Here is a 13203-nt window from a genome sequence, read left to right on the forward strand (position 1 = left end):
ATATGAAAAACACATCAAATAAACTAAATATATTATACACACACAATAGTTTTAGATTGCTTACATTTTTAAATTGCCGTTTGATAAATTATCCACGTACGAAAATAAACTTGTTTGCTGCTTTCCTGGCAATTATAAAGTTTGCTTAAAATTCATGTATTTATAAATTTATTGTTCATGATATCACTATGAAACAATACTTGCGTTAACTGTTAGGGTTTTTACCATCCTCATGAATTGTATCATAAACTTATGTAAGCATCTCATGGTTCCATGGGGTAATTTTTTTCTTCTAGGGGATGGTCTTACAGTTCCGACAAAATTTAGCCTATATGAAAGGCAAGGTGAGATAAAAGCATCATTGGATAGGAAACCAAGGACTGACATTGCTGCTTTCGAAAATGGAGGTGAGTTAATTTATTACTGATTGATTCTGAATACATCACCATATAATAAATGAATCTGAAATTTCTATCTCGTAACTAATTTTGCTTCATCAAAAGTTTTTTGACATTTTAATTGTTGACTTTGTTAGGTAAGCTCCTTGAGGCCTGGAACTGTATATAATCGTTTGCTGTAGATGAATCTCTGTTTTAGAATGTCTAGCATGTGATGTGTACTCAGTAAATATTTGTAGAGTAAATGATTTTGTGTTTAAATAATTGAATAATTGGATGAATTGAGATGTTTATAAAATTTAAAGATGGCTGGAAGTTAATATGCTGGAACAATGAGCCAAATTTAGTAAGGTAAACTTGAACTGTGATAAACATAAAATCTTGCATTTAAGTTCAAGACATTAATGGTAAGTTTTCTTCAAGTTGGGAAAGACCTGACAAGATACACATTGTGAGGAAAAAATAAGTATTTTTTGTTGGCCGCGGTTTTCAAAATGATTCAGTAATGTGCGTCAGCTACCAAATAGCTAAGGTAAACTTACATTGAATTATTAGAAGTAGTATAAGAAGATAATTAAATGTGATAAGTCATTTAAAGTACTCAGCAGAGTGTCTGACATAGAGACAAACGCTCCATAAATGTCCACTGATTTCTGTACAGGGTGGTCCACATTTGGGTGTCATTATATAGGAGGTTACTTGAAACTAATATTTTGTCTTAAGAAAGGGTGACTTGTATGGTGAAGGATCTGCAAATTATGTATATAAGTAGTATTTAAAGCAACTATGGATATTTATCTGGGAAAATGGAAGACCTTTATGGAACATAAAAACTACTTTCATATGTCTGAAGATATATGGAAGATAAATTATATTTACTCTGAGTATCTCTAAAGGGTGGAAATAAAGATTGTTATATGTTGAAGGAAAATTAATTGTGTTGACTATGTGAATTTTCTTGCATTTATCTGTATGTAAGAGTACATACTATATATTCGTACACACACACACATATATATACACACACATGTATTAATCGAAACATATGTGATGTGTATAGAGATGGGGATGGTATCACCAAAAAGTATTTAAACAAAAGTGGGCAAAAGAGATATTATAGAGGAGAATAATCCTGTTATTGAAAGATAGTTTTGTACGACTTTCTGCCATCATTGCCACTGACAGTAAGGTATTGTCGTAGGAGGTGACTGTTATGTTCCACAGAGGATTATATTTCTTGGAGTAGATGAAAATGAAGCTTTAAATGAAGAGAAAGAAATCACCATGTCAACATGTTCAAATACTAAAGGTAAAGAACCTTCTATATTTTGATCCATTTGTAATTTGGATAGATAAGTTAAACATAAAGCTTGAATGTTGTAGAAACGAATACAAGAGGCAAGATAATAAATAAAAATATACACTAAATACACAAGATAGGAGGCAAAGATTCCTACGTGCCCTGTCCTGGCTGCTCCCTAATTGTTTGACCATGTGGCTTTATCATTTTTAGATTTAATTTCCTTATCAGGGAACTTTGCCTGTCGGACTACATAATTTCTAGGAGTCTTGCCAGCTCTAAAGTTATTAGTTCTCTTAAATAGTAATATCAAGTCTTTTTGTTTTTGGCTTTTTTTTTCCCACTTCAAATCCTGATTGAATTTTCTTAGAAAGCTTTGTGAAGCTATACATATTAATACTGCAAAGAGTATTAATCTCATAATGACTTCCTCATTTTATAATTATTACTAACTGTAGTCTGTGAATAATCAAAAGATACAATAATAAAAAACATCTGCGATAGTTTTATGCTGCCCTTAGGCTTAGAATCCCCCAGCTGGTATGTCTGCTGGGCAGTTCTCTCAGTCACAGACTAAAAGTGCAGCAGCCCTGTAATTAGAGGACTTCACATATTCTCCATCCAAAGATTAACCAATTTCATTTACTGCTTTCCCCACCATTAAATTGATGTTCTCAAGAACAGGAAAAGGCACTAGAGATCAAATTATTCTTATGGAAAATTATATGTAAATCTCTTTTCCTCTCTTTCTCTTACTCAGAGGTGGAAAAGTTTTGCCCAATCCATCAAAAAAACCACACCTCTAACTACACTAATAATGGTAGCCACAAATAACATGTAGCTGTTGAAATTTAAGTTAATTAAAATTAAATAAAATAAAAAAATAAGCTCTTCAGGGGCACTAACTATACGGCAAATACTCAATGGCCACATGGGACTAGTGGCTGTCATTTCAGACAGTGTAGATTTAGAATGTTTCCATTATGGTAGAAAGCTCTATTGGACAGTCCTGCTCCAAAAGCTGGCAACAAGTGAAAGTTGTTACATTTTAAATATTTCTTGGACCGCAATTTAATTTGGCACATTTGATGTAAGATGGATAACCTTTTCATTCTTTTGTGTAGAGGTATTAAAAATATTGCCACAAATATATAATTTACATATTGAAGGTAGTGACTGTATTTCTGGACTTTTAATGTTTTGTTAGTGACAAATTTGGGGACAACAATGCCGTAGTGAATTTCAGTGATACATTCTAAAAATTAATATACATATACATATTAAAGAGGTATGCCCATCATATAATGTTTGAAAAGTGAAATACCAACTGAAATGCTTCTTTTACTAATATTGATATTTTATTTTCTTAATTTGCTTTAAAAGATAACAAGGACAATTCTCATCCAAAGCGTTCCCTAACCACCCGACTAGTACCTACAATGCATGTATTAAATGCTACTGAGAATATCAGTATGAAGTGCAGAGAGGACCCCTCTTCAAGTGAGATATTAGCTCTATCACTTTTTTGGCCTTAGATATATTTGCCTTATCATGGATTTGTTTTGCTTATTTGAAATATAATTTTTTTAAAAAAGTATGGTTTACAAATTGTTCAGGATTAAGAATTAAAAACACAATATTCTACTAACTCTGAAAAAGAATTGTAATGTAGGTCCTAGTAAATTATATACTTTCCCACTAGTTTAATTTCAGTATTAAAATTAATAATATACTACCTTATTGGAAGATTCATTAGTCTGGCATTTTAAATTTCACCCATAGTGGGATACATTGACAGGTTTTATTATGTTTTGAATTGTTTTTCTTGATTTGGCTTCTCCTTGCCATTAAGTGCTCTGAGCTACCTCTCTTGATACAATTAAGACTCACGAATCTTCCTCTGTTTCCTTCCCTCCTTCCTTCTTTCCCTTATTTCATTTATCGAACCCCCGTAATATTCTTGATCACATCTAAGCACTGAAGGGAACCACGATGGTTTACCCCCAAGAAGCTCATTTAGTGACGCTAGTTAAAAATATAGTTTGCAAATCCTACGAGTGGGAGCTTGAGAGTAAGCGTGGAACGTGATGTTTGGAGATGAGGTGGTGAATCAGAGCTTCACTAAAGGCTTAAAGCTGAAGCTGAAGTTCAGAGCTGGGGCGGAGAGATTTGCTGGTCCACCATAGAGAGCTAATGTAATCTGCATAGTGAACTTGATGTTCATTTTCTCTGTGCAGTAATTACTTGTGAATGTTCAGGATCTCCACATAGAGAAATAACAGAGTGCCTCTCTCTACCAAATTGTTTTAAGATCCTCTGGAGAGATGCACTTTAGAAATTTCTGGAAGATGGAGCATGCATATAAAATTTTCATTGGAAAAATATGCAAGTAAAAAGTGAATAATTTAGTGATCTTAGCACTTACAAATTCTGATTATTCAGTCTTGTTTCACCCAACTATCTATACACTCAACCTCTTATGATCTTAAAAGAATAAGGTAAAATTCACTAAAAGTATTTTACATTAATCCAACTTCTTAAAAGTAGTGGTTTTGGCTAAAAAGGCACAAGAAGGTTTATGTTCAAAATAATTCTAAAACTTCTTAAAAATAGCATTCTAATGAGATAAATGGTTACTTTTGGAATGTAATTTTATGTTCTTTTTAAAAGAACCTACACACTGCTTATTGAAAGTTTTCTTATCCATCAATTTCCAAGACTGATTTTTTATTTTGGTACTTAAAAATAAATCACCCTTTGTTCTAGAAAGTAAAGTACTAGGTTGGTGCATTTATTTTTTTCTCTTGCTTGACATGTGAATGCACAGATAACAATTAGCACCTACAGTAATTTTCAGATGAAAGCATCTCTTAAAAAACTGTAAAAATTTGTATCTTCTTTAAGTGAACGATGTGCAGCCAGTGAAGAAGCCTCATTTTAAAGGGGTGAAAAAAAGAAAATGGATTTATAATGAACCAAAGAACTTTCCTGGCCCAGGAATGCGGAGAGGTAAAGTGTCTATCTATTAGATATTCCTAAATTGTAATTTGAAAAGAGGTTAAATAGCAAATAATATTTTCTACCCAAAAAACAAATCACTGTTGTTCAGCATGTAACTTTAGATGTCCACGAACCCTTAAAAACTTAGATCTTTTGGCTTTGTTGTCTTGCATTGTGCTACCAAACACTTTAAGGACTATATGTTATTTATGGGTGTGAAACCAGCTTATTTTATCCCTCACTCCCTTTCCCCTTTCTTTTACAGCAGTACAGACCCCAAATCCCCAAAATAAAATGAGTTACCATCACAATAATAAAAATAGAAATGCTGAGAATGCATCCTATATCCATGTTCAGAGAGATGCCGTCAGGACTGTCTCATTGAATGCACCTCCCCGCAGCAGGCCCAGAAATGGGTCCTACAATAAAGTCGATGTTACCAAGGAACCCAAACTCAACCTCTGTCCAGGTGAGTTTCTTTACTTGTATGGCTCACTCATGTCTGTGGTTTGCATTCCAATGGAATTTCCTGATGGTCTAACTCATCTTCATTGCTACCTGCCCTCCTCTTCTTTCTCCAGGCCATCACCCCCATAACATCTTAGAAAACTAGCGAGAGGATTTCTTCCATGTGCAGGAGTACACATGGTTTAAAGGATATGGTAGGAGACATGTTGGGTGCAGATGGCTTGACATTCAACCTCCCTAGAGTTTTGTCTCAGAGCACTGATCTTTGTTGCCCCAGGTAGCTTTATTTCACTCTTGAGGATTGTTTTCAAATAGTTGACATTTTCTTGTTCCACTAACTGCATTGTTCAATTATCACTTTCAGGCTAGTGCCTTGGCTTTTCTTTAGACCTTCATGATTACTTTCTGAAAGGGTTAGTTTAGGGGTTAACTGCAATATTTTCGACAACCTCTCATCTCCCCCATGATGCACAGACTGCTTCTAAATCATTTCATCGTGTAATAGGCAGTCATAGTACATGTCAGGAAGTACAAGGCACAGGCAGGAGGGAACCACATCTCTTTCTCTTCCTGTCTTAGATGAATTTTGCTCTTGAAGTTGGGTTTCGGTTTTCTCAACTTGACAAAAGGCCACTGAGTTCCCTGTAATTTCGTGTTTGTATTTTCCTGTGTACACAGTCTAGTTAGTAGAGTTCAGAATGTTGTAAACTCTCTGAAATATAAGTAAAAACTCTACATCTCTTTAGGTCCTTTCTTTTACAGTTTAAATAGAGGTTCGCCTTTTCTTCTATTTATTTTAGAATAGAATGATGTTTGGATTTACATATAAAAATAAAGATATCCTTTGGTGAAATAGGCTTTTAACCTTATTTGTTACTATTATTATTTTATTACTAATTGTATTATCATTTTACTGTGAGTGGATGACTGTGAAAATAGAATGGCTACCAGAAGAGTTAGGTGCCATTGTCTAGATTTGTGTTAAGGTGGCTGCAGTTGTATTCACTATTGCTTTTGCACCGTTAGTGCAAATGCCAACATAGGGGAAAAAGAAAATAAGTTCTTGGGATTAGTATGGAGTATGCTTTGAGAATCACAGCTGCATAGTAACACTTGAAAACACAAATACAGCATTATTCGATAACAGTTCAAATACAGAGCTGTCAGAGGAAAGTAGATATTTAAGGGCCAAGTCAGTGTATACATGCTTTCGTTTCCTGGGGCAGGGAGTTCACTATGGTGGAGCTATCACTGCCATCATGAGAGTCACTTCCTGGAAGGAAAAGGGGATTGGGCTGTACCTCCTAGATTTTACTTTCTTTCTTTCTTTTTAAACTCTGCAAATATTAGCAGAATTGTGTGGAAAATCATAGTAAAGCAAGGCAATGAAATATTTGGGTCACATTCAGATATCATACTCTCCTCTGGCTTAGCCTCCTGGGAGAGAGGCGTTCTTGAAGAATTGGACAGCCAATTAAGAGATGTGTTAACCTTGTTCATTGACAGCTTAAATGGTCTTCATAAGCTCACTTGCGGCCCTGATGCCTTAGCTTTGAAATGGTAAAATGAACTACTTAGAGAATAGCTCTCCTCTGAGATGTTTATAACATTGATATGCTCCTGGAATATGATTTCAAAGTTATACAATAATTTAATTCCAGTCTCCTTTGTTTCCTCAGATAAATATATGTCAACATCATATAATGGTACAGCCTGGCGAAAAAGAATTCCTTTTTCAAAGACATATTCAAAAACTGAAAAGATATATACAGGTAAATATTTACTAGTGATTTTAATGTATCATACAATTCTGAAAATGAATAACAAGTTTTTAAGCTCAAGGAACATTTTAGAAAATTTTCGCGATACATATGAGCACAATTACTTGGAGTTTAGTAGATATCTTGCCTACCAGCAATTTAATTTGACTTTGTTTCATTGTAGTTCTCCTTTACCCATTTTTATGTGTTATCAGAAATCTTTAGGTATATTTTTCTCCTTAGCTACAAGCATAGGAGTTGCAGCAACTATATAATAAGTTAAGATGCACTCTTTGTTGAACTACAAAGGAAATATATAAAACTGTATTTTGACACAAAATATTAAAGCCCTACTGTATCCACCATAGACGAATATTGGCTGGTGCAGACTGACAGGGCACCTAAGATGAACTTTCGAGACTGGGAGGTTCAGAATGACTGTGGTCTCCTCTTGTGCTCTGTGCTCTGGGAGGGTGTGGGGATAGAACTTCCCCAGGGTGGAGGTTGGTGGCAGACCCAACCTCAGGTGATTCACTTAAAAGCTTGGTCTCCCAGCTTATTCTGGGGCTGGCTCAGTAGGTTTGGGAAGGCCACACAGGATAAAATGATTTCAGTTACTTCTCAGAAAATTGAACATTTCAGAAAAACTTCTAGATAGGGAGTTCCTACTTAAATCAGTAGCCGAGAACTTTCAGAATCACCTGAAATCTATAAGCTCTTGTCCTAGAACTTCTCAGAATGAACTAGAACACATCCAGACTACAAACTGTCCCCTTTCTAAAAGAAATAGCTGAGATCTTCTAAAGCAGCATTTCTCCAAACTCTTTTGACTACAGCTGTGACGCATTATGCAGCCCTGTACATATACTTATGTACTGGAGTCATTTTTCCCCCCATCTCTTCCCAAACCATATTGTACTGCAAGAGAACTCTGCTACAGTGCTATCTGAGTATATTTTCTCTTAACTCTGTGTGGGTTTTCACATGTGATTTCACTTAATATTGAGGGGAAGGAGATGAAATGTTGATGAAAGTCCTGGATAAAACCACAAATTGTTGAGCCACATCTTTTTCTTTTATGATTTCCTTGTGGGTGGGATGTTACTTGGAGTATTAAAGGATGTGCTCTTCACCCCTGCTCCTGTCCCAGTGATTGCGCTTGTATCCCAGCAGCCTTCTCCCCTCCCATTCCAGATAGTTAAACATGAATCACAGAAGGCTTTGGGGGAAGGAAGCGGTCACTTCCTAGCATTCATGTGTGGCACAGGAAGGGGGATGTGACAGGGGAGGTGAGCAGAAAAAACCACTTTTTTCTTTCAATCTGCAGAGTGAGGAGGAGGATATGGAGAGGTAGCAAGAGACCAGACAAAGTGTAGAGCTACTTATTCAGTCCTAGTCCCCTTCTCCTCTTCTCCCACCACCCCCAACTATGCCAGGCACTAGGGGTAGAAAGGTCAATGATAGAATTCCCCTTGAAGCTTTTAAGAATCTGAGCGTAAAAAGGATCTGCATTGTACTTCCCACATGCAACCTAGAGGGAAAAACTTTGGAGAAAATTTCTCACTGCCATCTGGTGGTGGGGTTGGGGGGAGGGCAAGCCATGTCTAACATGAGAGGACTGGAGACAGCCTCTTGAGATTTCCATGCTCCATTGTCGCTTGGGAAGGCATCACAGATTCCTGTGAATTTCAAGGGAGAGAGGATCAGTGGGCTGGGACTGAAGGGATAGCATCAGAAAGATGCCTTTGTGGTAGTGCCCTATTGGAGGAGAGGACTCAGCCTGAATTCTAACAGATTGCTCTGCCAGAGAGTCCATTTAGAAACCAAGCCATCATCCAAACATCAAACTCTTGTTACCTGAAGTAAGGTCTGAGGACCACTAGCAATGACATCACCTGGGAGCTTGTTAGAGATGTGGAATGTACTTCTCAGACCTGATGAATCAGAATCTGCACTTTAACAAGATCCCCAGGTGATTAGGATGCACAATAAAGTTTGAGAAGCCTTAGATGACGGTAGCTGGGCCACCATTCACCAGCACGTGACCCAGACCTTGTTGAGACCCAATATCATTGAGACAATATTCTCTTTCTAGCTGTAGCTATTCTCTTCTGTTCCAACCCTAGAAATTAGAATAAGCAGCAGGGAGGTGGGGGAGGAAGAAAAACCATGAGAAAGAATTTCAAATCTGAATGTGATTGAAAGGTAAACGTGAAGTAACAAAGAAATCACTAAATTGGATCAAGTTTATGCGCAAAGGACTAGATAAGTTTTTTATATCAAGAGGAAGGAGGAGTTAGAGTCAAATTAAACAGTTATGACAAAATAAAGTTAGCTTTTTCACTTGTCTGAGCTTTAGACTGAGAAATTGGTAACCCCTAAACTTTTATCCTTTCCAATTGTTGTCATCACCAGAACAGAGCGAGAAAGATTAGCATGTGTTTCCTCCTCTGCACTTCCTGTTAGGGCACAGAGGAGTGAAATCAGCATCTCCCAGTAGGCAGAGGGACTGCTGGAGAGAGGAGGCAGAGAACAAGAGCCGCCACTAGTCTATTCCTCTAAGGAATAGCTGGGAACCAAGGCCACAGAAGTGTAAATCGACTAGAGAAGCCTTTTGGGAATCTTGTTAGATGCTATGAGGATAATGCAATAGGAGAGGAGAATGTGCCTATGGGAATTGAGGAAAGGACCTGAAGGCCATTAGAGATGTCATTCTCATTGTCAGTCTTCCCTTGAGGCCATGTGTCTTTTCGGATAAGGGATATAGCTGGTGTGGCTGGAGGTGCCTGTCTCCAAAGGATGGAATGTTCATTCTGTTCATTCTGGGTACCTCATGGTGCAGCCTTATATATAGTATTATTTCCATTCTTTTCCATCCCTCTGTCCAAATTCAAAACACAGTAAGCTTTAGAAAGATGTGGAATTAGTTTCAAAGGCATTTTGAAAATTTATGAATTAAAACAATAAGGTTAGTTTTTGTTTTGCCTTTAGATTTATGGTAAGTAATAGCGAAAGAAATGCGAAATGTTGGTACCCTGAAGAATACTGAAAAATAATATAATTAAGATATTTTGTGTATTTTATTATTAGAGCCAAGAAGAAATGGGAGCAAGTAAACCTGGAGGTTGAGAGAAGAGAAAAATGAGAAAAGAGAAAAGTGCCAGACATCATCTGATTTACAATCAAAAATGAAAATTCAAAGAATGAGATACTCAAGTACTCCATACTATATACTGGATAGCCAAAGATGATAAAATGCAAATTCTGAAAATAAGTTGCAGGAAGTACATTGTGCTCTTTCAAAACTGATAAAAAGGCAAATTACAAACAGCTGCCTGTGTATTTATATAGGTCTGGAATTCATTTGATGCATTGCCACAAACATTTAATAAAATTTAAAAGTTTGACAATTAAAATCACTCTTTAATTGTAAACTGATTTAGATTGCACAAGTTGAGGAGCAATATTGTGCCTTTGATCTCTGTTTTGCAATATTCTTCATGGAAGAAATTTCACATTTTCTTTCTTTACCTAGACTTTCAGCTGGGCCCTAAGTGACGATAACAGATAAAGTGTAAACAAATTCAACAGAGTTCCAGGATTACAGTTTGGTGATGAGTATGTTAGAGGAATCCCAATAGAAATACATTTTGATGTGTTATAGAAAGAGACAAAGATTGGTTTATTATGCAAGCAGTTGCTAAACAATGCCTTTGAATTGGCAACTGCGAAATTTATCTTCTGAGATGTGCTACATTCAAAACTGAAAAGGAAACATTTCCTATCATGAAAACAAAAAATTATATGATCATATCAGAGAAAAAGACTTGTTAAAGGAAAAAAAGTGAATTAATAACAGTGTGTCCCAAAATTCTTAGGTTTTAAGGCGTTCTTAACTCCAGAACTATAAATGCTTAGAAATGCAAGAGACATCATTTGAAAACTTATTTCCATTTCTTTTGCACTTGTTTAGAATTGCGTATCTTGAATAATAATTTTTTTTTGGAGGAAGATTAGCCCTGAGCTAACATCTGCCGCCAATCCTCCTCTTTTTGCTGAGGAAGACTGGCCCTGAGCTCACATCGGTGCCCATCTTCCTCTATTTTATATGTGGGATGCTGCCACAGCACAAGCGGTGCATAGGTCCACGCCTGGACCCGAACCAGCAAACCCTGGGCCACCAAGGCGGAACATGCGAACTTAAATCCTGCACCACTAGGCCGGCCCCTAGAATATAAATTTTTAATTTAATTTAAAAAATTTCATCTGCAGAGTGACTGAAACAAAAATTTAGGATTAAAAATTCACCTTCAAACGTAAAAACAAGTATGAGTATGTAAGTGATTAACCTTTCAAATGATGTTTTTGTAAGTTTGTAGCATTCATACTTCTGAGTTTATTAAAACTCAGAACTTCACTAAAACTTTGGGACACCGTGTATTTATATTTGCATGCATCTTGTGCTTATTGGTAGCTCTTATTCAATATTTATTGGTGTGGGGGAAATCAATATTCTTAGAAATATTTTATTTGAGAACATTTTGCAAGCTGTGATTCCAGCTTCTGGAACAATAAACCCTCATTTCTGGCTTCTAATGATGCTGTCTACCCACTTTCAAAAACATGAGGGTATAGTCATTTTGTTTTTGCAAATAGAGCAGATAAAATGAAAACTGTGCCAGCAAAATATCTTGGTGAGATAGATTTGAGAGGGATGTAAGAAAAGAGCTGAGTTGAAAAGCTGTCTAGATGGAGACTGATAGGAAACATCCTATAATTCCGTTTAACAAAACCAATCTATGTCCTTCCAAAACTAGTGGCAAAGAAGGAAAGGTTCAAAGAAGGCAATTCAAGATATCTTTCTTGAAGTACGGGTTCTCAGTACGTATCTTTATTGCATGCCAGATGCTGAAGGATCAATGAAGAATGAGAAAAATCTGAAAGGAAGGCTTGAATGTGATTCTTCTGAATGTGTACATGTATTATTCCTGAATAAATGTTAAATTTTTGTTATGATAAACTTTGTCTAAAGGACCAAGTAGATGACAGAATTAACCAACCCTGTTTTTATATTTGTGATTTAGGGAACAGGCAATTAGTTTAAAGGGGTAAACTAGCAACCAAGAAGGAAGAAGATAGCAAACCCCAAAACAAGACAAGATAGGGCAAGACAAGGATAAGTGGACAACCAAAAATTTGGAAACCAGCAAGAAACTGTGCTTGCTGACTCCTAAACACAAAAGTGGTCCATTTAAGCTTAAGTTCTATGATGCCAGTGGCGGCCACTTGCTTTTCTGGCGCATGCAAAAGCTTTCAATGAGTTTCACTGGTTCTATGATTCTACTCTTTTCCAAATGAAGCAGTAATAAAAATGATAAGAAGAATAGCATTCCTTGGATGCTTAGTATGTTAGTTTTCTCAGGCTGCCATAACAAAGTACCACAAACTGAGTGGCTGAAACATCAGAAATTTATTGTGTCTCAGTTCTGGAGGCTAGAAGTCTGAAATCAAGGTGTCATTAGGGTGGGTTCCTTCTGAGGGCTGTGAGGGAAGTTCAAGGTCTGTCTCCTTGGCTTGTAGATCACTGTCTTCTTGCATCTCTTCACATGATCTTCCCTCTATGTGTGTTTATATGTTGAAGTTTCCTCTTTATTAAGGATACAAATCATATTGGATTAGGGCCCATCTAATGACCTCATTTTGACTTGATTACCTCTGTAAAGACCCTATTTCCAAATAAGGACACATTTTGAATTAATGGAGGTTAGGATTTCAATATATGAATTTTGGGGGAATACACAAAGATGTCTTTCGGGCTCTCCCAGGGTGGGTGAGTAGATCTTCAATGACAAATCCATTTTAATTTTCCAATCTCCCTGAGATTTGAATCCCATTTTCTACAGTAAACCAAGGCAGGTCTGGCATTTATAGCTCACTCAGTCTGGGCCACCTTTCAGTCCATATTGAGCCAACCAACCAACCAAGCTGTTAGAACTCTTTCTAACTCCCTGAACTGAAACATTAAATGCAGAATCTCTGTTTAGTGGGCCCATATCAACAAATTTGGTTTGATCCAACTTTATGTTCCTTCCATCATTATTCCACATCTTTAATATCCCTTCTTACACATAATCCCTGGATTTCTGTCTGTGTAAGTTAGAAAACTCAAGTAGTTCTTTTGGCGTGTTGCATACTTCCTTACAGGTCACCTTTTTACCTTTCCTGTAGGGCTGCCGGATCTTGAGTCCAGTTACAGGTCTAGTAGCAAAGCTGAGTA

The 13203-nt window shown here is 36.5% G+C and overlaps 1 protein-coding gene across 1 annotated transcript in view; it reads left to right on the plus strand.

Moving 5' to 3' along the window:
• Positions 1 to 10042, plus strand: part of C19H12orf50 (chromosome 19 C12orf50 homolog) — a 34761-nt gene extending 24719 nt beyond the window's left edge. The window contains exons 7-13 of the mRNA XM_046646049.1: positions 297 to 407; positions 1600 to 1707; positions 3082 to 3198; positions 4603 to 4707; positions 4964 to 5167; positions 6846 to 6938; positions 10017 to 10042. Coding sequence (XP_046502005.1) covers positions 297 to 407; positions 1600 to 1707; positions 3082 to 3198; positions 4603 to 4707; positions 4964 to 5167; positions 6846 to 6938; positions 10017 to 10042 — 764 coding nt within the window. The remainder of the gene's footprint in view (positions 1 to 296; positions 408 to 1599; positions 1708 to 3081; positions 3199 to 4602; positions 4708 to 4963; positions 5168 to 6845; positions 6939 to 10016) is intronic.
• Positions 10043 to 13203: the final 3161 nt, after the last annotated feature.

This window comes from Equus quagga, chromosome 19, assembly GCF_021613505.1.
Source record: "Equus quagga isolate Etosha38 chromosome 19, UCLA_HA_Equagga_1.0, whole genome shotgun sequence".
In the NCBI taxonomy this organism is placed as follows: domain Eukaryota; kingdom Metazoa; phylum Chordata; class Mammalia; order Perissodactyla; family Equidae; genus Equus; species Equus quagga.